Raw genomic sequence first — 24,016 nt, 5'->3', positions numbered from 1 at the left:
ATCTTTCACGACAAAACCATTTTAGGTGTACACTTTTGGAGTTACACCAAAAGTGGCATAATGTCCTGAGATCTTTATTGATAGCATCTTGGACACAAGAAAACCACAAAATCTTATGAAAGGCTTATGCTATTTTAGGTCAATGGTCAAAATAGCAAATGTAAATACCATTCGCTTAGCAGTAAACGAAGCGGAACACTTCAATATAAGCCAACAGCCGCCATAGCATATCACATACCTACCGTGACATAAAAATAAAATATTTCGACAACCACAACCAGTCCGTCACAATGACGTTAGAACACCTTCAGGATGAAACCTCTAATAACCTAAGATAAGTAGAATACGAGCTGAAATGCTCGACAAACAACTTGGATTGGAAATCCACATACTTAATAGTGTAAATACGCAGCTAAGCAAAACGCCAAAATAGTATACCGAACGGCGATGAACATAAAAACCATGGACGGAGATAAGGAACCAGACGCTGGACGCTGTCTCGTTAAGCACCAAACATATAAAATTATGCAAAAATACAGAATATATAGTATATGACTAACAACTATTGGAACTTTGGTTACACAAGGTACGACATTATCAACACAACCGGCACTACCTTCGTGCTCCGACTGCACACGCGTCGTTGAACAGCCAGTGTTCCCCACATAGACAGTCTGTATATCTATGGTTCCCCACCACCATTCCGGCGGCGACAGAACGCCTGTCTGTCGGCTCAGGCCGGATAATCCATTGTAACGATTACAGCGCATGGCGCCCTTCTGTTACACAGGTGTTATTACGGCTGGTTCGGACAGAGCACCGAATCATTGATATCGGAGCCGGCAGGCGGCTCTGCTCGCTGCAGAAGCATGAAGTCATACTGTCCCTGCTTCGGCAGGTCGCCCTCAGGCCCCTTCAGTCCTTTCTCCCTGATGAAGGACCGCACGGTAGCTGGGTCCACGTGTGACATCTCCAGACGACAGCCCCAGGCCACCAGCGCCAGCGGCTGAAACATGCGTTCAGGGCTGGTCATTTATAACGCAGTGCCGTGAACGCTTTTCGAACAACATACGGCTAATGAAACATACGTACATCATAGCAGTACAGCTCAGGAAGATATGACAATTGTTTCCTATGAATTGCCCGATACAGGCAGTGGATAAACCCTGCTCCACTTTCCTGTTTAGGTAGTCGAAAATTATCCCCGAATGTTAATCAAACTGTCCTCTCCGTAATCTGATAAAAATATAACTATCACCAAACGTTACCCAACTGGCCACTAAATTTCAGTCTAATCATCCCGCCACTATCGGCGGATTTCAGCACTGCCCAATCTATATTCCACCGATACCAGAACACCTGTTCCAGCACGATACTGGAACATCTGATCGCTAATTCACGCCGAACTAAATTAAACGAGTATAAGTTTACGTAAAACGTAAAAAAAAGCCCACGTGAAAGGCAAGTATATCCAACTTTCACGACTAGCTTCTCCCTCCTATCATCGCATCATAATTTCAAAAGTGACTCTAACAACTGGGAACAATCAGCTTTGTAAGTGCGGCGAAAAGAAAAAAAACTGCACCGAGTCATCGGACCCAAAATTACAATTCCACTTATTCCCTTCGTTCCAGAAACTCACCCGGAGCAGCGAAAGCTTGGGGTACGGTGTAATGATGTGTTTTCGGATGCAGCCCCGCACAAGGCCCTTTAGCCTGTCGACCTCCCGGTAGTCGGCACACGGATGGTACAGCATTATCACAGAGCCGTGCTGAAAACGTGATTTGCTCCTCAGAAAAAGGTAGACAATACAATACAATACAAAAAGCTTACAGGCATGGCAAAAAAAAAAAACGTTTAATAGTACAGTATTGACACATATAATTTCAATTTGCCCTCAAGTCCAGATACAGATACAGATACAGATACTTTATTCACAGCAAATCCATGGAACATGGCTTTTCATTGCAATACGTCAAATATGTAAATACACAAGGTTCAAGACACAGTGCTCAACTGAAACTAACTAGACATCGCAGACTGCTCCATAAAAATGTGCTTTTTGAGCTGGTGTCGAAAGTTGCGAGCGGTGACATCGAACGGTAAGCGGTCATACTCGCGCACAGTGTCGTAGCAGAGCCGCTGTCGACCAGCTTCAGTGCGAATTCTCGGCAACATGTGGTTGCCCGCAGCACGTGTCTGGTACGAGTGGTGCACGGTGCGACCGATAGTTTCTGCGAGAACTTCGGGCTTGCCCGTCGTAGCGAGCGTGTGCACCACACAGATCCGGTGGTACTTAACAAGGCTAGGTGCATTCAGCCACTGCAGGTCGCGGAGTACATCGCTAATATGGTGGTATTTACGACGACCGCTAATGACACGAGCACCAAAGTTTAAAAGTCTCTGCACGCGATGAAGCTGAGTGACTCCACACGTGCCGTACACTGATATGCAGTACCTGATGAGTGAGTTCACAAGCGCTTCTACTATCACTGACAGAGATACCTTTGGTATAACATGTTTGGCATGCATCAGACCGATAAGGACGCCGGTACATTTAGCAGTGATATGATCGACATGATCATTGAACTTCAAATGGTTGTCCATAATCACTCCTAAGTTTTTGACGACTCTAGAATCTGGAATCACAGTACCCATCGCATTTAGTGTGACAGACGGCAGTCCTCGGAGCATAGCAGGAGTTCCAAGCACGACAACTTGCGTCTTAGCTGCATTAAGCTTCATTGAGTTGGTACAGAACCATTGGTACAAACACTCAAGAGCCTGTTCCATTCGTTCTATCACCTGTGGCAAGTCGCGCTTTTTGCCGCTTACAAGGAGCTGGGTGTCGTCAGCGAACTGGACCATCGTGACATTGGCAGGTAGATACAGATACATTTCATTTGCAAACACCGTATACAATGTGCAGCTAAGTGATCCGCCCTGGTACACGCCGATCGTGTTCGGCTTCACACCGGATCGTACGTATCCACCGTCGCCGCTGGGCATCTGCACTTGCTGCGTGTGGCCGCTGAGGTAGTCCGCAAACCACTCCGTTTCCACCCCGTACAGCGCGAGTTTGTCCAACAGCCTGCGGTGCGGCACCACATCAAAGCATTTTGACAGGTCTAATAGCACCAGTATCGATACCTCTCCAGCATCCATCGCTTCCAGCACACGGTCTGATATAACACCGAGTGCCGTTTCGGTGCTGTGTCCGCGACGGTAGCCGTGCTGGGTGGCAGACAACAGCCGGTTCACCTCCATGTACTGAACCAGCTGGCGCTGTACGACTCGTTCGACAACTTTTGCCACTGCCGGTAGGATGGAAATCGGCCGGGTGTTTGCTGGCTCAGATGGTCCCTGTCCTTTGGGAATCGGTGTTACCATTGCGTGTTTCCACGGGCTGGGCACGCTGTTGGTGGTGAGGCTGGAGTTCAGGATATCCAGGAGGACGTGACCCATGCCCCAGTAGAACTTTTGGAACATGCTGACACTAACCCCGTCAATACCAGTTGAATTGGACGGCTTCATGTGCATCAGGAGCTGGCCCAGTGACTCGATGTCAATCGGCTGCGGTCTGAACCCGCTGGTGGTGACACGCGGCAGCCTGATCGGCACTGGCGTTGCAGGCTGGGGGACGCTTGCAGCTGTGCTTGGCCCGATGTTTACGTAGTAGTCGTTTAGTGCATCCGGCGTGGCATTGGGCACCGACACTTCCTTCTTGTTGCCAATAATGGGCCGAAGTACCCTCCAGACTTTACTGGGTCCCGCCTTGGCCAGCTCCTGCTGAATGTGGTTCTGCTGGTCTTTCCGAACAGCCGCGCGGCACAGGCGGTTCAGCTCCTTGTAGTCTTCTCGGTCACCGCCAGGGCGCAGGGCCTGTCTCCGACGGGCCATCAGGTCTCTGGTGGGTGCTGAGACAGACAGGCTCCCGGGCGCTCGTTGCTGCACCTTTGCAACAGGCGCTACTGTGTCCAACTGGCGGAGGAAGATACCACAGAACGCCTCCCACTTCTCCTCCGTCTGCTGTGTCCGGAAAACCGGGCTCCAGTCGACATTGTAGAGCTGCCGGTTGAAGCTGTCGCCATCGATCCGGCCCAGACGTCGGCGCCACACGACCGGGCAGGTCGGTCTGGTCCTGCCGGCGCACCGTAACACGACACGGGTGTAGTCGTGCGGGGTGCCGTAGTGACAGCGGGTCACACCGGCGCGCACCAGCTGCTCGGGACGGCTGACCGCTACTACATCCAGCAGCGAGCCGGCCGGTCGGTAGGTCGGATGCCGGGTGTTACCGATGGTCAGTCCGTACGTTGTCAGAAGCCGGTGGAGTCGCTGTCCTGGAGAGTCAGCCGCGCACCTTGACAGGCAGCAGTTTAAATCGCCAGCGATTACTACCGTAGCCCCAGTATAGGTAGTTAACATATGCTGCAACTGATACTCTAGGTCCTCTAAATCTACAGTGACCTGGGCTGAAGTGTTTGATGGCACGCGGTACACCGATGCATAAATCATACCACGACACTTCCCAACGCATACTTTGGCCCATAACGTTTCAAGATTCGAGTTTGGCACACCGGTCGCAGGAGTTTTCAAAACCTCGACATGGTACGAGTCTCGATTAAGCAGGGCAACTCCTCCACGTCCCTTGGCTAGTCCACGTGTGTTGGAACGGTCACACCTGTACAGCCGGTAGCCATCGATATTGAGGAGCCTATTTGGTACACTAGGTGTTAGCCAGGTTTCACACAGCGCTAATACATCATACTGGTAATCGGTCAAGTCAATCCGGAGGTCGGCAATCTTTGGCTTTAGTGATTGGACATTGAGCTGTCCGAACAGCAGGCAGTTGGCTGTGATGTCGCCGTGCCGTCGCCAGTCCCTGCCTCCCCTCTTGCGGCGGGGACGGCGTCGCTTCTGTCCGCCGCGCCGGCCCCGAGCGCCACCCGGTGTAGGGTCACCCACAGCTCCGCACCGAGCCGACCGCGACCGTGGGTCAGGCGGCCGCTCACCGGCGCTCCGGCGGGTCCGGCTGGGCGGCCGCTGATGGGCGGCGGGTGTCTGCGCAGCGCCGGTGATCAGCTGTCCAGCCGGTCGTAGCAGAGCGTGGGAGCGGCCCGCCGGCACGGGCCTCGGTCGGCCCGGCACCGCTCTCTCTCGGTCACTCACGGCGGCCGCCTCAGGCGGTGTGTCAAGTGTGTCCATATTCAACCATGACGATATTTTGGTTAAAATATTTACCTCGACGTTGTGAAGCCAACGCTGAGGCGGCAGATACTGGTATTCCCCAAATATCCCCCAAAGAGGACGGTGGTCTCCGCTGTAAAATGAATAAGAATTGTTTAAAAACAAATAAGAAATTTTTTCACAGTAAAAAAACATTCACTACAAAACACTTCGCAATTATCACGTAATCGATTCAGCCATTTCGGCACAAGAAACTGAATGAAACTTAATAAAATGCAGATTATAAAGATACAGTCAAAACATGACCTTTTGTAAAACTTGGAAAGAGTTAGAAATAGAATAAAAGGGCCAGTTGAAAATTGTAAACGGCGTTGAAATAAATAATCAAAGGTACCTTCTTAGTACTTACTAAGTTGGAATAGTATCCTTGTACACCAGAGATTGGTTCATACAGTAGTGCTGAGGCTGTTGACAAAAAGAAGCATGGGTTATTTATCTATAATACGGTGACGAAGTGCTAAAATGAGCAGCATGAGTGAATAGCGTGGAAAAATAACTGTCCGCTCACTTTCTTTGAAAAATGTAAACTTAGGCTAAATGAACGAATTTTCGAACTGGAGAAGGAACGCTTCCGAAATATATTCATTCACTTTAGGTTATGATTAGATTTTCAAAATAGTGAGCTTACGATCATTTTTCTATGCTATGGGTTATTTATAACGAAATCATCACGATTGCAAATATGAGCGTTAAATACCTAGTTCATCGCATGTGTTAAAATTGGTGCAAATACGAAATATTAGATGCTATATCTTAAATCTTCTGAGTCCTATTTTGTCGGAAGACAGGGTTAGCTGATTGTCATATGCATGGACATGAAGCACCGTGAAGCACCATGAACAAAATGGGGTGGGAGACTTACATAGTAGTCATCTGGTAAATCGTCGCAATGTTGAACCGGTTCCACGACGTTCAGCCCCACCCTCCAGCGCTTGGACTTGGGCAGAAAGCACGTGTACTCGACGGCTGAGCCATTGTAGTCGACGCTCAGTCCCGTCTGGAACAGCGGCCGGACCTCATCAGCAATGCACGCTGAACGACGACGTGCCTTCATCCCCCCAATCAGCGGCGGTTTCCTTTACTGCAGCCACAGCAGCGGTCCGAGTGCGCAATTCCGGCGCCCCCGCGTCCCGGGTCAAAGTGCGCGATTCCGGCGCCCCTCCCCCGCGTCCCGGGTCATGTCGTCCGGTGACGAGCCCCGCTAAAGGTCGTCTCCGGCGGCCGACACGCCCGGTGCGGAGAGGAGTGACGGCGCGAAGGCCGCCGGCCGGACGCCATTACACGGGCCGCCGACACCGGTCAGCCGGGATGGGAGGTGACGTGACACGTATACGTGCGTTCGCGCAGTGAAGGACGCAGCATATATAGAATGTATGCTGAACGCCGCGACAGTCTGCCCCTGAGAGAAATATGAAAATCTTAACGCAATAAATAATACATGAAATGTTTTCTTATGAAACGTAGAACCTAAAAATAAAATCCAGCATAGACAATGATATTCACAAAAAAATGAATTCAGGGAAATCAAGTTAGATAGTAACTTAGGACAGTCAGTGGCGGCGGAACACCTTCAATTAAGGGGGGGGGGGACACTGCTGACTTTTGGTCCCATTCTTTCCATGCAACGCCCATAGGGCTAATGTTAAAATGCCAAAATCAAAGGGGGGCACGGTGCCCCCCCCCCCCCGTTCCGCCGCCTACGAAGACAATGTACTCCTACTATCCCGATTTTTATATCCTGCCGGTGGAAACCTTCCCTCGCTAGTCGCTTACCTTGCCGTCATCACAGCCGTTGGAGGGCACGCCCATCCGGATGCCCTGCTTGCGATCAAACAGGTCCAGTCGGGCGGCTCTGACACCAGACTCGAGCACCAGCAGTAGCAGGAGCGTCACCAGCGGCGGCAGACGGACGGCCATCGTGGTGACGACGTGAGCGCGCCGGCCGACCGCACCCGACTACACTCCGCGCCGTGCGACACCTCCGACCGGGGCGGACAGAGTGCCGGACCGGTCAGCTGCCGCTGGCGGGCTGCCCCGCTTTTATACTCGCTGGACAGAGTGCAGAGCAGAGCACGGGAGACTGCGCAGTGCGCACCTGTCGCAAACGGTGTTCGATACTTCATAAAACAATCGCATCTGCCTTGCGTAAAATGGGAGCCAAATGGAAAGGGGAAGAGTGAAGCGTGGTTCACAGTCTGTATAGTAGTTTTGACTTCATCTGTGGTGCAATGATTCCATTTTCAATAAGATGTAGTTTTCCGGGTACTAAAATATACTCACTTGTAACAATTTGCTCATACTGTGTTAAAATGCTCTTTTACAATTTTACCTCAAAATCTAGTGGTCTGCAAACTGTAACAAATAAAACTCAACTGATACCAAAGATTGCTCACATATTAACATTTTCAACTCACTGGATATTATATATGTACGGCTCTCGCGAGATCAAGTGGTAGGTTTTGCTCTTTTACATTTCCTGTTATATAATCCCAGAAACTATTCGATCTACAATAAAGCCATTTTATACGATCATGGTAGGCTTATGAACGAACAAGTCGATGGCATCTTCAACAGAGGTCTCACAACTTGTATATCTCGGATTTTTTCTAAAGATCACAAGAGGTCAGGTCGGTCACGTGACCTCACCATTATAAGTCAATGAGAAAAAATGGAAACTGTGATTTTGCCGCCGGGAATAATCTTAAACTATCTCAAGCACATAGAATCGTGATTTCATGCACTTCTTGTAAGGTCCAATGCTTCACATTTGCATAAATGACCTTGCGTGACGTCATGTATGACGTCACCAGGGTCATAAATTTTTCGTCAATAACTCCCAATCAAATTGAGCTAAAGAGTCGGGACTCGGGAAAGCCCCCAATGGACCCGGGAAGACCTGCCGGATCGAATGATATGCAATATGACCTGCTTTGACGAACTTCGTGACCTGAGGGGCTCTGACCTGACCTTGACAGTGACCCGAGGGCCGAGGTCTAGGTCAGGTCACCCGAACAAAAAAGTATAACATTCGACGCGCCTTAGCGGTTCTGCGGCCATTTTTTAGCAAGTTTTTTTTTTCTAAAACCAAAAACCGAACCCCTTCCTCTTCCTCGGGCCACTTATCTGACTTCAGAGGTCACCGGTTGACCTGAGACCTTAAAACCCCGTACCAATCGCTGCGTCTCGTAACGGCGCACGCGCTCGTTTTTTTCCCGCGAGGCTCTGGCTTCATTAGAGGCGAAACGGTGAGGGGTCGTAGTGTACCAAGTACCAACCCCCTCCCTCTCGGTATCAACAAAACCAATGATAGGTCCAGCGAGTTAAATCTGTCGGAAAATTCAAGCTAATTCATTCAATTTTCGGTCAGAATCAAGTTGATAACACGAGTGAGTTTTGGCGGGATTGACGATCGGTGCAAGCCTACATACAGCCTTGGGCGCGAATTCGTGGACTCCTTCCCATATACTAGATTTGGCTACGAGTCGCTCAGACTCGACGGTTCTACCCGGAGCCGGAGTTGGAGTCGCCAAAACGGAGTCGATATGGCTCAAAGTCATGCTTTGAGCCACACCGACACCTGTTTGCTTCACGCTATCACGTTCGTTGACCTTTCAAAATCATATTTTGATGACGCATGGGCCCATACCCCCTTTTTGGACGAGCGTTTTCACTGAAAAAATGCAGAATACAGCATCTGTGTTAGAACCTGCTTTTAGTTTCGCATATTATTTGCAAGCTATATTTGCAATGCAAGGTCATGAAATGCAGTCATTTCAGGCAAGATAGAAATATCTCTGGACTCTTGACGACTGACAGGAGCCTTTCTTTCATTATATTGACTTAAAAAGCAATGCCCTGAGTCAGGGTTACAGTCAGAGTCGGAGTTTATTTTTGAAGTCAGTCAGAGTTAGAGTCATAAAAAAATTGTTGACTTAACAGCCCTGCTGAGTGCTGATACACGATACGTAGGTAAAAAAACTTTGAGATACATGTTTGCACATCCAGTCACTTTTATCAATTGCCATTGAGTACAAAATGTTCAAAACAGTTATTCAAAGTAGCTGTGACAATCATGAACACTTCTTAGGATTTAATCTTCATAATTGGCTATCCGACCTTAACACTACAATTTAGTTGATATAGCCAAGATGCAGTAGAAATTGAGAAAATATTGATATGGGTAGTGACATTCATTGGACTCTCATGTCTCAACTGCTTAGTTTTCAAGAAAATCACTTCCCTTCCTTACATTGTGGGCATTCGCCTTACCTACCTAGGGTAGGCCTATCTCTTTGACATGAGAGTTGGTCTAAGTGAGCCGTGAGGTCAACAAATCTTAGGTTTCTAACCTACTGCTCTCCGGATAATGAGCCCTACTATGCATCACCTATCTTATATAAAAAACACTGAATTATTATGAGCTAATGAGTATTCTCTTAGCAAACGTCACCCCTGCTGCCATATCTAGTAGGTAGGGTAGGTTGTAGGTTGGTAGGTTATAGGTTGGTAGGTTGTAGGTTGGTAGGTTGTAGGTAGAGAATAGAGATAGGTCAGGTTAGATTATGTTTAGTTATATACCTATCTGTCATTGACCTCTATTAGTACCTAGACGGCCCACTCGCGCGGCGCCACCAGCGCCGAGTCGTTCCCGCATGGAGGCTCACTAGCGCCACCTGGAAGTGGTCAGAAGTTCCCGACCGCCACAGTCGGCAATAGGTATCTGGGTGGCACTTTTCTAAATGCGATTTAAGCGGAAAATATCGAGTTCGTGGTACATTTAACACTTTTCTTTAACGAAATCATGCTTTCTTCATATGACATCAGGCTAGTCTTTTCCAGCACGACGGTTACAATGGTGATAAGGCGCACCGGAGCAACACCGGAGGGGAGGCGGAATCTGCCTTCCCACATACTTGACTTCCACGAATATCTTGAAAACGGCGGCATGCAGCCTGGCGAACCTGGCATGCATGCGCACATTTAAATAGCACGTCTTTTGTGCAGCTTTTGACCCCCTAGCCCAAAAGGTCAAGTCCCGAGGTGAGGTCAAAATTCCGAAACATGCGCAGTGCGCACCTTCACAGCTCCAGGACCTTTTCATTTGGTCAGGTCAAAGGTCAGTTCACCAGAGGTCACCAAAAGTAAAAAGTTGGTTATTTCAACATTTTGGAAACTGCCAACGTCTAACTCGGGACGGGAACCGATAGAGCTACAGCGCCACGGAAAAGCGCATTGGATAGCTCTTTTAACGCTCTTTCGCCAACATATCCTCAGAGCTGACCTCAGGTCATGACCTGCGCACGGAGCGCGTTCCGCGCCGCTGTTTTTGAGATATCATCGAAAAACCGCAGAGGGGTGTTCAAACACACCTCCCCGGCCCATTGCGGGTTAACACGCGCAGTGGAACTGGGTTGCAAGTACGAGTACCACGCCCAGTGGTGGGAGGGGGAGTCGCCCCCCCCCCCTAAGATCTCAGCTCCCACTAGAGCTAGAAAACGAAATTTGGATGGTAGGTGGGGGCCCTAGGGAACTCTGTTGCATGTTAATTTCATGACCCTAGGTCAATATCTTCAAGGTCAAATGAGGTCAAATGTGGTCAAATCTGCCATATGAGCGACTTTTTTTGCGTGACTGCAACCACTCGATCGATCGGAAAGCTTGCAAGAACTCTCGCAGACCTCGATCGGCAGGAAGCCGCCGACACTATCTGTAATTGACAGGCAGACGTCTTTCACAATTATTGCATAAAATTCAAAGCCTTCACCAGATTGGACCAACGGACGAGAAACGGTCGAGAACTGTCAGCGTCCGGTGATGTCCGTTTGTTTCCGTTGGACGTCCGTTTGTCATCCGTTAATATCCGTTCCATGTCCGGTGGTGTCCGGTTGAGCACACCGGACACCACCGGACATGAAACGGATATTAACGGATGAGAAACCGGGACGTCCAACGGAAACGAACGGACATCCCCCGGACCCCGGACATCACCGGACGCCGTCCGTTTCTCGTCCATTGGTCCAATCCGGTGAAGTGTGACCGAGGCTTAACCTACGGCTGTCTCAAGAAACCGGGAATGGTGATGGTATTAGGCGGGCAACGACGATCAAGTTCTTACTTTTAATAAATGCAACAATGTAGTAGGGACTCTGTCTCTGTCTGTATCACAATGTTACCTACGTCGTGATGTAAAATGTGAAAACTTAGATTTTTCGGAAAATTACTGGTGGGCCAAATCTTTGAGGCTGGTGGGCCATTTCGGGTCACTGGTGGGCCATTTGGCCCACCAGTTAACATGTTAGCCGAGGCCCTGGCGTTTACACGCCGATAACTCAAAAAGTTATCGGCTGATTTTCTTTCTTCTTTCACTATACGAAAGAACATACATTTGTGAGAATGTATGATTAATTTGCTAGTAAATTCAACCATAAATATGGCAGTTAGAAGCCTGCTAAGGGTAAGATGTCGCTGGCTAAAGCGGGATCGTCCGGCGCGAGAAACGCAGCAATCACAATGTTGTGTTTACAGGGGCGTAGGCAGGGCCACTGGGCCATGCCCCCCCCCCCCTTGGGCGCCGAAGGCGCCCTTTGCGACTGGAGGGCGCCGAAGGCGCCCTCCAATCGCAAATGCAATTGTGATATAATCGAATCGAAAAACAATCGCGACTGGAGGGCGCCCTCCAATCGCGAATGTGTTTACAGGGAAAATACGGATGGAGGGCGCCCTCGGAGGACGCCCATTCCAAATACGCCCTCCAAATACGGTTGGAGGGCTCCCTCGGGCGCCCTCCAACCACATTTGTAGGCTGTAGCTCTCTAAGCGTAACGGTGGTCGCCTATGTAAGCCGCTGTCCTGTAAATAAGCGCCCTCTCACCCGAAGGCGCCCTCCTGTAGGTCGCCACCCTGCTACACATTGCCGCCCTTCTGCTGATCGGCGTCCTCATAATTATTGGCGCTCTTCTACCTATTGCGCCCTCATGTGAAATTTTGAAGGCCGCCTTTCTCCCTTTTGGCACCCTCTTGTTCAGTGTCGCCCTCCTACCTATTGGTTCCCTAGTCCTTCCTGTTGAATGCTAATCGGGGCCCTTCTCCTATTGGCGCCCTCGTGTTGATCGCCGCCCTCCTAACCACTGGCACCCTCCTGTTGATCACCGCCCTCCTATCTACTGGCACCTTCCTGTTGACCAGCGCCCTCCGCACAGACGCCGTCCTGTTCGTGTCATCCTCTTGAGCAAAGGCGCCCTCCTCACCATTGCCACCCCCATTTTAATCGTCACCCTTCCGCTCATTGGCGACTTGCAGTTGATGACCGCCCTCCCACCTATTGGCGACCTCTTGTTGATCGCCACCCTCTCTCTCTCTTCTGCGCGGTCGCGGACCGCGCCTTAAGGCGCGGCCGGCGGGGGCGGGTCGGTGGCGACCTGCACCCGCCCCACTCTCTTCAGATAACTGATGATGTGTTGGGCCGGCCCCGAGAGCACTTCCGCCAGGGTCGGACAGTGCCCCCAGAAGCCGGCCCTCGCCGCCACGTGTGCAGGGCACCCGGCCAGGAGGTGCTCCACGTCCTCCTCCTCCTCGCCGCAGGCTCGGCAGGTCGGGTCTTCGACCAGGCCGAGGCGATGAGCTGTGGCTCGCACCAGTGGGCAGTAGCCGGTGCGAAGCTGGGACAGGGTGGCCTGGCCCCACCTGTCCAGCTCATCGTGGCTCGGAGTAGGTTCTCGATATGGGTGCCGCTGCGCCCTTGCGGAGGCCAGCTCCGATGTCCAGCGACGGATGGCTGTCCGCGCGCTGGAGAGGTCGATCGGGGCCTCCTCTTGAGCGCAGTCGGCGGCGGCTTGATTGGCGAGGCGGTCGGCTGCCTCGTTGCCGGCGAGGTCGGCGTGGCCCGGGACCCAGTGCAGGGTGATATCCTTCCCTGCGGCTGTCAGCGCGTCTATTAGGCCCCAGACGCGCTGACCGATGGCCGACTGTTGGTCGTCCGGGCCGCGGCTAAGTAGCTGGAGCCCCGACCGGGAGTCTGTGCAGAGCAGCACTCTCTTGATGAGTGCTTTAGAGGGGGCCGGTAGCTCATGGAGACACGTCAGGGCCTCCGTCATTGCCACCAGCTCCGCCCTCATACTGCTGCACACTCGACCGGCCGGTGCCACGCACTCTATTGTGCGTCCCTCGCGGTGAAGCTCCAGGATCGCTCCACCGCCGCCTTGGATGGTGCCTTCCTTGGCGGATCCGTCCGACCAGATGGTACAGTCTGGATCGGGGACGAGGGCCAGCGCCGCTAACGCCGCCTCCTTTCTCTTTTCCGGCAGGTCTGTCCTCCTTGTGGGCTGCGGCAGGTCCAGCACGAAACGGACGGCGTCTCCACAGTGGTGCCAGGGTGGTGCGCCCTGGTAAAGTGCCAGGGGCTCCACTGGGAGGTCGCTCAAGCCCGCCCTGTCGCAGACCCACCTACCGACCCGACGGAAGCATGGCTTGAATGAGAGGGTCGCGTCTTCGTCTGCCGGTGGCGGCGGTGGCAGACCCGCCTCTTCGGCAGACGTCACCGCGCGCCTCCATGCCTCGTGGGCCCGGTAGCGGAGTCTCGGTGGTGGTGTCTTGTCCAGTAGGTTGCGAGCGGGGTCTCCCGGAGGTAGACGGACTATGCGCGCGTACTCGCCGGCTGCTAGCTCCTTGGCACGGAGTGATAGCGGAGGGAGGCCTGCCTCCGCCACCAGGGTCTCCTTATCCGTGAGCTTGATGCAGCCGGTAATCAGGCGCGCACATTTCCGCTGCTCTACCTCCAGGCGCTCGCGGACAGCCGGTGCCGCATGGGTGAAGTAGATGGCCGCCCCGTAGTCGAAGAGGGAGCGCACGTAGCTCTTGTAGGCGATGCGGAGTGTGCTACGGTGGCTTCCGCAGCTCCTTCCGGCAATCGCTGACAGGCAAGCACGGCGCTTTGCCATCTTCTCTCTGAGGGCGGCGATGTGGGCGGCGAAGGTCAGCTGGCAGTCCAACTTCAGGCCGAGGAAGGTGGGCGTCTCCTCGTAGCCTAGCGGATGGTCGCAGAAGCTGAGCTGGGGCTTGACCTTGCCGCCGCACTCCTTGGGGTCCAGCGTGAAGGTGGTCATCACGCACTTGGATGGACTAGGTTGGACCTTCCAAGTCTTCACCCAGCGGCTGACCTCGTCCAGGGCCGGTTGGAGCCTGTCCGCACACTCCTGCAGAGAGCGGCCCGTCGCGAGAAGGGCCACATCATCCGCGAAGAGGGAGACCGTTGGGCTCGAGTCTCCGGCCCGGAGTTGGTCGTCGATGTCGTTGCAGTAGATGAGCCAGAGGAGAGGGGCGAGCACGCTGCCCTGCGGCAGGCCCTCCTGGAAGACCCGCCACCGGGAGGCTGACGTGCCCCATCTCACTCTAGCGCGCCGGTCGCTGAGTAGGGCCCTGATCCAGCGTGTGGCGCAACCCGGCACACCCAGTCGCCGCATCTTAGCGTACAGCGCATCCCGCCACACCCGGTCGTACGCTCGCGCGTAGTCCAGGAGGACGAGGATGGCTCGCTGCGGTTTCTTGGACTCGAAACCGTCAAAGATGGTCTGGGTGACTCGGGCTAGCTGGTCCAGTGTAGAGTGGCCCCTCCGAAAACCGGCCTGGTTTCGGTTCAGCTTTCCGGCGCGCTCGAGCCAGTGTTGGAGGCGATGCTGCACGAGTCGTTCAGCGAGCTTTCCGATACAGCTTAGCAAGCTGATCGGTCTGTAGCTGCCGGTCTCGTTGGGCGGTTTCCCTTTCTTGGGAATAGCGACTATTTCCGCCGCCCTCCATGACGCGGGAACCTCCCCGGTGCGCCAGCTCCAGTTCAGCACCTCCAGCAGATGGCGTTCCGCTGAATGGCGTTCGCCACCCTCCTATTGGTGCTCTCCTGTTCCTCGCCACCCTCTTACCTGGTGGCGCCCTCCTGTTGATTGTTGATCGATTGGTGCCCTCCTGTTGATCGCTGCCCTTCTATCCATTGGCGCCCTCCTGCTGCTCGCCAACTTCCTACCTATCGGTGCCCTACTGTCGAAACTCGGGATGTTGATCGGGGCTCTTCTACCTATTAGCGCCCTCCTGTGGATCGCAGCCCTTCTACCTATTGGCAACATCCGTTGATCGCTGCCCTCCTATCATTTATTTACTCCTTTGGCATGTTCTTCAACTTAGTCGTTCTATTGCACATAGTTGATGTCTTGCCTGTGAAAACTGCCACAAATGAACGTGCATTCAGCACAATGAATGAAGTACCTATACCTACCAAAACTATCTACGCTCTACGATGCATAAAACACGTCTTTGGTCTTAACGGATTGATCCTACTTTACGTGCATCATGGCATCTATATGTATTACGATTAAGTATTGTCAACAGGTTCGGCCGCAACAGCAGGCATCTGAAGTTTCGGTGATTGAAACTGGTTATGTGGGTACACTGTATGCACCTGTGAGAAGGCTATGAAGGCTGGTCTGAGGTAATTTGGATGATGTTTACGCATCTCGCGCTCCGGTATCAATCCGATACGGTGATCTGGTGCGTAGATATGCCACCGCCAATAAACTTTTATACATCGACACCCATGAGCCAAGCTTTCTATACAGTTTGTGTGGCAGCGGCCCGACCAAAGCTTAGGTATTTTTTATACCTTCAAATTTGGTAAAAGAGCGAGAGGAGCTTTGAACAGTGATCGTATAAAAGGCGTGCCTAAAAAACGGAGGAAAAGGTTGTTTTCAAAAATTTCGCGCGCCTTCGGCGCAGCATTTCAAGACCACTTGACCTTTTGTGACCTGGAGTACAGGGTGTCCGGAAAGTCCTGGCGCTTCTTTTGGACGCCGTGTAACGCGCGTTGTGATTATTGGACATTCAGCCAATCATCACAGACATGACCCCTCGTTGATTGCTCAGCCAGGGGTCGTGTAAATATGACCTTGAAATCGTTTTCAGTGATGGGTAGATGGGCGAAGATGCGCCTTGTCGCTGAATGCCTGCGCGCGGCGGCCGGGTGCGACTTGAACGAGGCGCGAGTTGCAGCGCGATGCGGCGTTTTTCGATGAATGGTTTAGCAGGTAAAGGTTTATTTCGACTCGGGAATTCCTTAAAAAATATCCTCAGGCCGTTTCGAACGCGATATGGGAACGGAGCAGCATTTCAACGCGGCAATCGAAGAAAGTGCGGGGGTCTGATGGACAAAAATGTCCCATCATCTTCGTCAATGTCGAATAAATGAATAACAGGCTGGCCCACGAGGGGTTCCTGGACAGCCACATCAACCCGAGGGTCAAGACGACATGCCCTAAGGGTCACTTCGCATTTCAACAGCACAGAGCACCCTCCAACAACGCCGCCGCCATTCAAGCTAAACTGACAGAGGAGCTTGCCGGGCCAGATCACCGTGGCGAAATGAGATTAGGCCGCCTTATTCTCCTAACCTGACCCGCTCGACTAAGGCGTGCTACGCGTTTTGTAGAACCGGATCTAGGCCATTTCTCACCCCAACCTGGAGTCGCTGAAGACTCGCATCATGACAGCATGGGAGGACCTGGAAATGCCCCGCATCGTCAAAACCCGCAGACGCTTCCTCCCCTACGTCGAGGCCGTCGTCGGCGCCGACGGTGGTTACATTGAATGAGCACGTAGCGGAAGCATGTGGCTTGGTGTCCCTGGTCATTGTTTTGATCCATTGATTAGTATCTATGAACCAATGGCATTTGTTTTAGAAAATGTTGAAAAGCGCCAGAACTATCCGGACACCCTGTATTAAGAATACACACGATGCAAAATCAATGCAGCACGACCTATACGAGGTTACGCAAAAAAACTGGTGGCATGGTAAAAAACGCCTCCCAACCCCCCCCCCCCCCCCGTTGAGTGATTTTTTATCTCGCGACCGTATGGCGCCCTCCTTGGGTGATGAGGTGGCGCCCTCCAAACCCTTGCCCCCCCCCCCCTTCGCGATTTTCTAAATACGCCGCTGTGTGTTTACACACTCATAACTGAAGTTTTTACCGGCCGATTTTCAAAATTATTTGACCATAAGGTTGCCTGTACATTTCTTAGTCTTCTCACAAAATTTGACACGAATCGAATATAATCAGCCGTAAGGAGCGCCAGCGCGATGTAAGACGGAACCGTCCCGCCCCGGCACAGTCTACAATTCAGGCGGCGCGTAACGGCTGACGCCGGCCGCCGCGCCGCCGCACCGCGGCGGCGGCAGGAGGTTTTACTTTACACCGCTATTACTAGAAAATTTGTGAACCAATTTTCTTATTTCTTGCACGAGAAGATCCGCAATTCAATTCTGGACAGGTAACCAAAATTTCACATTAATATTATGTTCGCGGCGTGAGTTTTTGGCGAAAAACAGGAGGGGTGGGCGAAATTCCCCTCCCCCTCCCACTGCGCATCTCTGACCACTTGCGGCGCTGCCGTTTTGGGAAAGGGTAAAAGTAGTGAGTGGGCCATCTAGGTATTATTGAGGTCAATGCTATCTGTTAAAAGACAATTGCGGCCCATGTGAGACATAGATATGGCAGCACGGGCGAAGTCTGCTAAGAGAATACCAACTAATGCACTTGCAGAGCCAATGTGGCTGTTTGCGGTAAAACTAAACACATTTCTGATCTCACAATTTCTATTTTAACATCTTTTATACAAAAAAAAGTTTATTTCAAGGTCAACATAAGGCACTATAAAACATATACCTACTGTGCAGGTAACAAACAGTTGTTTTTCTCTCAGAAATATTTATAGGCAGCCAGCAAACAGCTGTTTTTCTAAATATTTCTTTGCCATTCAAAAACATCTCCCCTCAAAACTCATCCAAGCTCCTCCCATTCTTTTATTAAATACCTATGGAAACAGACCCTAGCAATTAACATTCACTGAATCCAGGGACATGTTATGTTACACCAAAGGAGTATTGGTTGGCTGCGGCTATTTTTTGTCAAGACACTTAACAGGTGATAAAAAAGCCCGCTTTAGGCTGGCAATTATTATATGATTGATAAGCATGACTTTCTCTTTGGAATATTCTTTACGAAACATTCCCCTCCACCTCTCTAAAAAAAGATATGTGACCATACTACAATTTTTAATTTGAATTGAGCCGGTATGACAAGCATGACGCAACGGTGACATTTGAGTCGCAGAGGACGTTGCGCTTGTAATGCACAATCAATTAAACAATGGCAATTTTGAACCAAAGACTAAACCCTCAAACGACAATCCTTCTATTCGTAGAAGGATACTTACTAGTGTATGTAGTCTTTCTCAGCAGCAGAATTTCTATCTAGACCGAAACGTAATTCAGTAAATAAAGACAACTGCCATTTTCAAGGTTTTCCTGATTTAGTCTTTGCCGTGCTGAACGTTTCCTCATGACGTCACAAAAAAGTGATAATGTTTACAGTACACCCTCTAATTTGCCCTCTAATCTCTATGTTTACACCAAGATTCTTACTTACAGATACACATTTTGGTTTACACAAAAATGTTCCCTTTTTTACAGGCGTCACCGCGGTTTCAAAACTTCTAGGGACATTTTTCCAGGGCGTCGCTACTGGTCGCTACAGTCCTTCGGTTGAGTCTGGTCGCCAATACCCACCTGCCCCCAAATCTGAGTTCCTCGTTGGATTTCGGCCACTTGTCGAGTTGAAGTCTAACGAAATGAGGAATGGATGAATGCTACATTATTTTGCCAGAGTATCAAAAGTATGAAGATACGTTCAGGACTGGGCGTTATGCCCCACCCATATGGGCGTTATGCCCCACTCATATGGGCGTTATGCCCCACGGGTGGGGCAAAACGCCCGATTTGTAGTTCTCTCAAATCGAATGGCATATCTTTTAAAAAAAAACTATGCATGCCACATGCAGGGGCGTAGGCAGGGGGGGGGCCACTGGGCCATGGCCCCCCCCCCCCCCTTGGGCGCCGAAGGCGCCCTTTGCGATTGGAGGGCGCCGAAGGCGCCCTCCAATCGCAAATGCAATTGTGATATAATCGAATCGAAAAACAATCGCGACTGGAGGGCGCCCTCCAATCGCGAATGTGTTAACAGGGAAAATACGGATGGAGGGCGCCCTCGGAGGACGCCCATTCCAAATACGCCCTCCAAATACGGTTGGAGGGCTCCCTCGGGCGCCCTCCAACCACATTTGTAGGCTGTAGCTCTCTAAGCGTAACGGTGGTCGCCTATGTAAGCCGCTGTCCTGTAAATAAGCGCCCTCTCACCCGAAGGCGCCCTCCTGTAGGTCGACACCCTGCTACACATTGCCGCCCTTCTGCTGATCGGCGTCCTCATAATTATTGGCGCTCTCCTACCTATTGAGCCCTCATGTGAAATTTTGAAGGCCGCCTTTCTCCCTTTTGGCACCCTCTTGTTCAGTGCCGCCCTCCTACCTATTGGTTCCCTAGTCCTTCCTGTTGAATGTTAATCGGGGCCCTTCTCCTATTGGCGCCCTCGTGTAGATCGCCGCCCTCCTAACCACTGGCACCCTCCTGTTGATCACCGCCCTCCTATCCACTGGCACCTTCCTGTTGACCAGCGCCCTCCGCACAGACACCCTCCTGTTCGTGTCATCCTCTTGAGCAAAGGCGCCCTCCTCACCATTGCCACCCCCATTTTAATCGTCACCCTTCCGCTCATTGGCGACTTCCAGTTGATGACCGCCCTCCCACCTATTGGCGACCTCTTGTTGATCGCCACCCTCCTATTGGTGCTCTCCTGTTCCTCGCCACCCTCTTACCTGGTGGCGCCCTCCTGTTGATTGTTGATCGGCGCCCTCCTACCTATTGGTGCCCTCCTGTTGATCGCTGCCCTTCTATCCATTGGCGCCCTCCTGCTGCTCGCCAACTTCCTACCTATCGGTGCCCTACTGTCGAAACTCGGGATGTTGATCGGGGCTCTTCTACCTATTAGTGCCCTCCTGTGGATCGCAGCCCTTCTACCTATTGGCAACATCCGTTGATCGCTGCCCTCCTATCATTTATTTACTCCTTTGGCATGTTTTTCAACTTAGTCGTTCTATTGCACATAGTTGATGTCTTGCCTGTGAAAACTGCCACAAATGAACGTGCATTCAGCACAATGAATGAAGTATCTATACCTACCAAAACTATCTACGCTCTACGATGCATAAAACACGTCTTTGGTCTTAACGGATTGATCCTACTTTACGTGCATCATGGCATCTATATGGATTACGATTAAGTATTGTCAACAGGTTCGGGCGCAACAGCAGGCATCTGAAGTTTCGGTGATTGAAACTGGTTATGTGGGTACACTGTATGCATCTGTGAGAAGGCTATGAAGGCTGGTCTGAGGTAATTTGGATGATGTTTACGCATCTCGCGCTCCGGTATCAATCCGATACGGTGATCTGGTGCGTAGATATGCCACCGCCAATAAACTTTTATACATCGACACCCATGAGCCATGCTTTCTGTGCAGTTTGTGTGGCAGCGGCCCGACCAAACCTTAGGTATTTTTTACACCTTCAAATTTGGTAAAAGAGCGAGAGGAGCTTTGAACAGTGATCGTATAAAAGGCGTGCCTAAAAAGCGGAGGAAAAGGTTGTTTTCAAAAATTTCGCGCGCCTTCGGCGCAGCATTTCAAGAACACTTGACCTTTTGTGACCTGGAGTACAGGGGCGCGGGAACTACTTTCCGACTGGGGGGCACACCATAATAGAGATTAACCTAGGGTACCCCAAATCTAGTTTTCTCACCGGTTTTAGGCCACTTATTTTTCACCCCTCGGCTTTTTCAACAAAAAAAGAAAACATTTGCAAAAAAAGTGTGGTATTCCGTCTCAAAGCTGTGGGGGCACCACCCCCACGGCCCCAGAGTTGGGGGGGGCAAGCTGCCCCCACTGCCCCCCCGGCTCCCGCGCCTATGCTGGAGTATAAAGAATACACACGATGCAAAATCAATGCAGCACGACCTATACGAGGTTACGCAAAAAAAAAACTGGTGGCATGGTAAAAAACGCCTCCCAACCCCCCAACCCCCACTGAGCGATTTTTTATCTCGCGACCGTATGGCGCCCTCCTTGGGTGAGGTGGCGCCCTCCAAACCCTTGGCCCCCCCCTTCGCGATTTTCTAAATACGCCGCTGGCCACATGTTTCTAGTGTGTAATTCGACGAAAGTCTAGGTAATGAGCTAACAGATCAGCTCCCTGGTTGCCCCTCAAATTTGTAAGATAAGGTCAGATATTGAGGCTGGAAAGTTAACCCTCGCCCGTATAGGGGGGGGGGGTTGAACAGACCCCCCCCCCTCGGTTTTTCGCGAATAACTCGCGTAAAAAGCGGCCGATCGCGACGAAACTTTCAGTACCCTCGCGTTAATCAATTTTACACCTACCCTGAAATTTTCATGACCCTGACCCTAATGACCTTTGACCTGTGACCTACTTTTCGAGACCATGTTTGGCCGGAATCGTGATTCGGCATATGTCGGCTCGCATTAGCCGCGCGTTTGCAGTCTTTTCGTGGTTTTAAGCGTTCAAACATGGGCTATGATGTTGCTCCCATGCATTAGGGTGGGTGTCAAGGTCACCGGAAGGTCAGGTCAGGTCATTGACCTTTGATGACCTCGGTTCACTTTTTCGAGTTTTACATGTTTCTAGGCCAGTTTTTGGAGCTGAATTCGAATTTAGCAACCATATGAACATTTACGAAGTAGTTTTGGCACCTTCGTAACATGTTACGAAGCGGTCAGAGGCGGTTGCCACCTACTACGAATACCCTTACTGGTTGACCTGACCTGACCTGACCCGACCTGACCTGACCTAAATGCATGAAAACATCATCTGTGATCAAAACTAACATGATATTCGTGATCAGCACCCCGAAAAAAAAACCATAGCAGCCACGCTTTACGACTTTCTAACAGGTCCCGATTTTCCCGACTTTTGGGTCATTGACCTGACCTGGAAGGTCAACCGATGACCTAGGACCTTAAAATTGGGTATCGTCGGCTTCCTCTCGTCACGGGCAACACGCTCGTTTTTTCCGCGAAGCTCTAGCTCGATCAGGGGCGAAACGGCAAGGGGGGTCCAACGGACCCCCCTCCCCTTATACGTTCGCGGCTGGAAAAACACCAATACGGGCGTGGGTTAAGGTGGGCGCTTTGCCCCACCCTACCCTAACTGTTTTGTGAAACGCCTAGACGATCAACAAACTGTTAAACGTCTAGTAGACGTTCCGTCTAGTCTGAAATATATCTTATTCTTTTTAGATAAAATGTAGGGGAAGTTGGGGGAACGCCGAGAAGACTTTTTTTCTGACGCCCGTAGCACGCAAGGTAGACAACATAAGCTATTCTTGTTGGCGTCATTCGAGAGGCCAGTCTTTTGCCTTTCAAACATACCAGGCGCATTTGATGAATTCGCATACCGTTAAGCGCACAAACTAAAAATATCAAAGAAGTGACTTTTTCGGCGTTGCCCCGGACTGCGGGGAAAGCCGAAAATGGGAGAAATGCTCTACGGGGAATGCCGACATTGATGTTTTGCCAGTTTATCTTAAACTTTATCCAGAATTCATCAAAGCTGACACGCGTTTTAAGAGCTTGAGGACGCGGTGCACACTGGAAGTTATAATTGTGTGATATAATAAGAACATGCCAGGTAAATCATTCCTTATAGGTAACAGGCCGTTGTGTCGGTTGAAAGTGTAATTTGTGTGACTAAAAATACGCGTTGCTATTCTACAGCAGTAAAGTCCACGTAGCGTGCTTTTAACACGTGCGTAATCGCACGTTTTCGGCATTACCCCAGCCTGCCATACTTTCATTTGCAGGCCCATAACTTTTCAACGTGCTGTATAAATTTCAAATAGGCAGCACACTTATGCAAAGACATGCTAAAGATTACTTGACCGAATTGGCCAGACAAACGGTAGCATAATGAGTAAGAAATGCAGCTTCAAAGGCGCATGTAGTACAAGGGAAACGTACCTTGAAAACGCTCTTGGCGCCCTCACAGTCGAAGTATTCCGAATGACGACTCGTAACAAACATGCGATAATTGTAGTCACTTAACCCTCGCCGGACCTATTGGTTTTCTACATACGCGCCGGCCGAGGGGGGGGGGGGCGGGTACGACCCCCCCCCTCGCCGTTTCGCCCCTGGTGGAGCTAGCGCGTCGCGGAAAAAACGAGCGTGTGCGCCGTTACGAGACGCAGAGATTGGTACCCGATTTTAAGGTCCTAAGTCAACCGGTGACCTCTGAGGTCAGGTCAAGTGCCCCAAGGTACGGTTCAGTTTTTGGTGAATAACTTCGCAAAAAACGGCCGCAGAGCGCCGATTTTGGCAGCATCGTGTTCGTCTCGCTCAGGCGCGTCGAATGATATACTTTTTGTCCGGGTCAGGTCAACTTGGGGTGTTGACCTCAGGTCAAGGTCAGGTCAGCACCCCCAGGTCACGAAGTTGGTCGAAAGAGGTCATGTCGCATATCATTCGATTCGGCAGGTCTTCCTGAGTCCATTGGTGGCTTTCCCGACTCGCTAGCTCAATTTGATCAAGAGTTATTGACGAAAAACTAATATGACCTTGATGACGTCATAAATGACGTCACGCAAGGTCAACATTGCAAAAGTGACGCATCTAACCTTGCAAGGAGTGCATAAAATCACGATTCTGTGTGCTTGAGATAGATGGAGATCGTTCCCGGCGCCAGAATAGCAGTTTTCAATTTTCCCCATTGACTTATAATGGTGAGGTCACGAAAATGACCTGACCTCATATGACCTTTAGGAAAAATCCGAGAT

At 51.0% G+C, this 24,016-nt stretch overlaps 2 protein-coding genes across 5 annotated transcripts in view; both read right to left on the bottom strand.

The window, feature by feature from the left end:
- Window positions 1–111: 111 nt before the first annotated feature.
- Window positions 112–24,016, bottom strand: part of LOC122381237 — a 30,787-nt gene continuing 6,882 nt past the window's right edge. The window contains exons 1-7 of one of the 4 annotated variants that reach the window (XM_043365189.1): window positions 18,499–18,621; window positions 7,021–7,342; window positions 6,110–6,244; window positions 5,597–5,652; window positions 5,242–5,320; window positions 1,643–1,771; window positions 112–1,006 (exon numbers count right to left, since the gene is read on the bottom strand). In XM_043365189.1, the coding sequence (XP_043221124.1) occupies window positions 797–1,006; window positions 1,643–1,771; window positions 5,242–5,320; window positions 5,597–5,652; window positions 6,110–6,244; window positions 7,021–7,164 (753 nt within the window). In that variant the 5' untranslated portion in view covers window positions 7,165–7,342; window positions 18,499–18,621 and the 3' untranslated portion in view covers window positions 112–796. Of the gene's footprint in view, window positions 1,007–1,642; window positions 1,772–5,241; window positions 5,321–5,596; window positions 5,653–6,109; window positions 6,245–7,020; window positions 7,365–17,952; window positions 18,072–18,498; window positions 18,622–24,016 lie in introns of those variants that run through there. The other 3 variants (XM_043365191.1, XM_043365190.1, XM_043365192.1) reach the window with 3 other exon arrangements.
- Window positions 12,630–14,705, bottom strand: LOC122381250. The gene has a single exon (XM_043365212.1). It carries the CDS (start codon window positions 14,703–14,705, stop codon window positions 12,630–12,632), a length of 2,076 nt encoding a protein of 691 aa, XP_043221147.1.

This window comes from Amphibalanus amphitrite, unplaced genomic scaffold (assembly GCF_019059575.1).
Source record: "Amphibalanus amphitrite isolate SeventyFive unplaced genomic scaffold, NRLGWU_Aamphi_draft 000116F_arrow, whole genome shotgun sequence".
Classification (NCBI taxonomy): Eukaryota; Metazoa; Arthropoda; class Thecostraca; order Balanomorpha; family Balanidae; genus Amphibalanus; species Amphibalanus amphitrite.
Note: the sequence above shows the minus strand (reverse complement) of the source record. Positions and strands in the feature narration are given on the sequence as shown.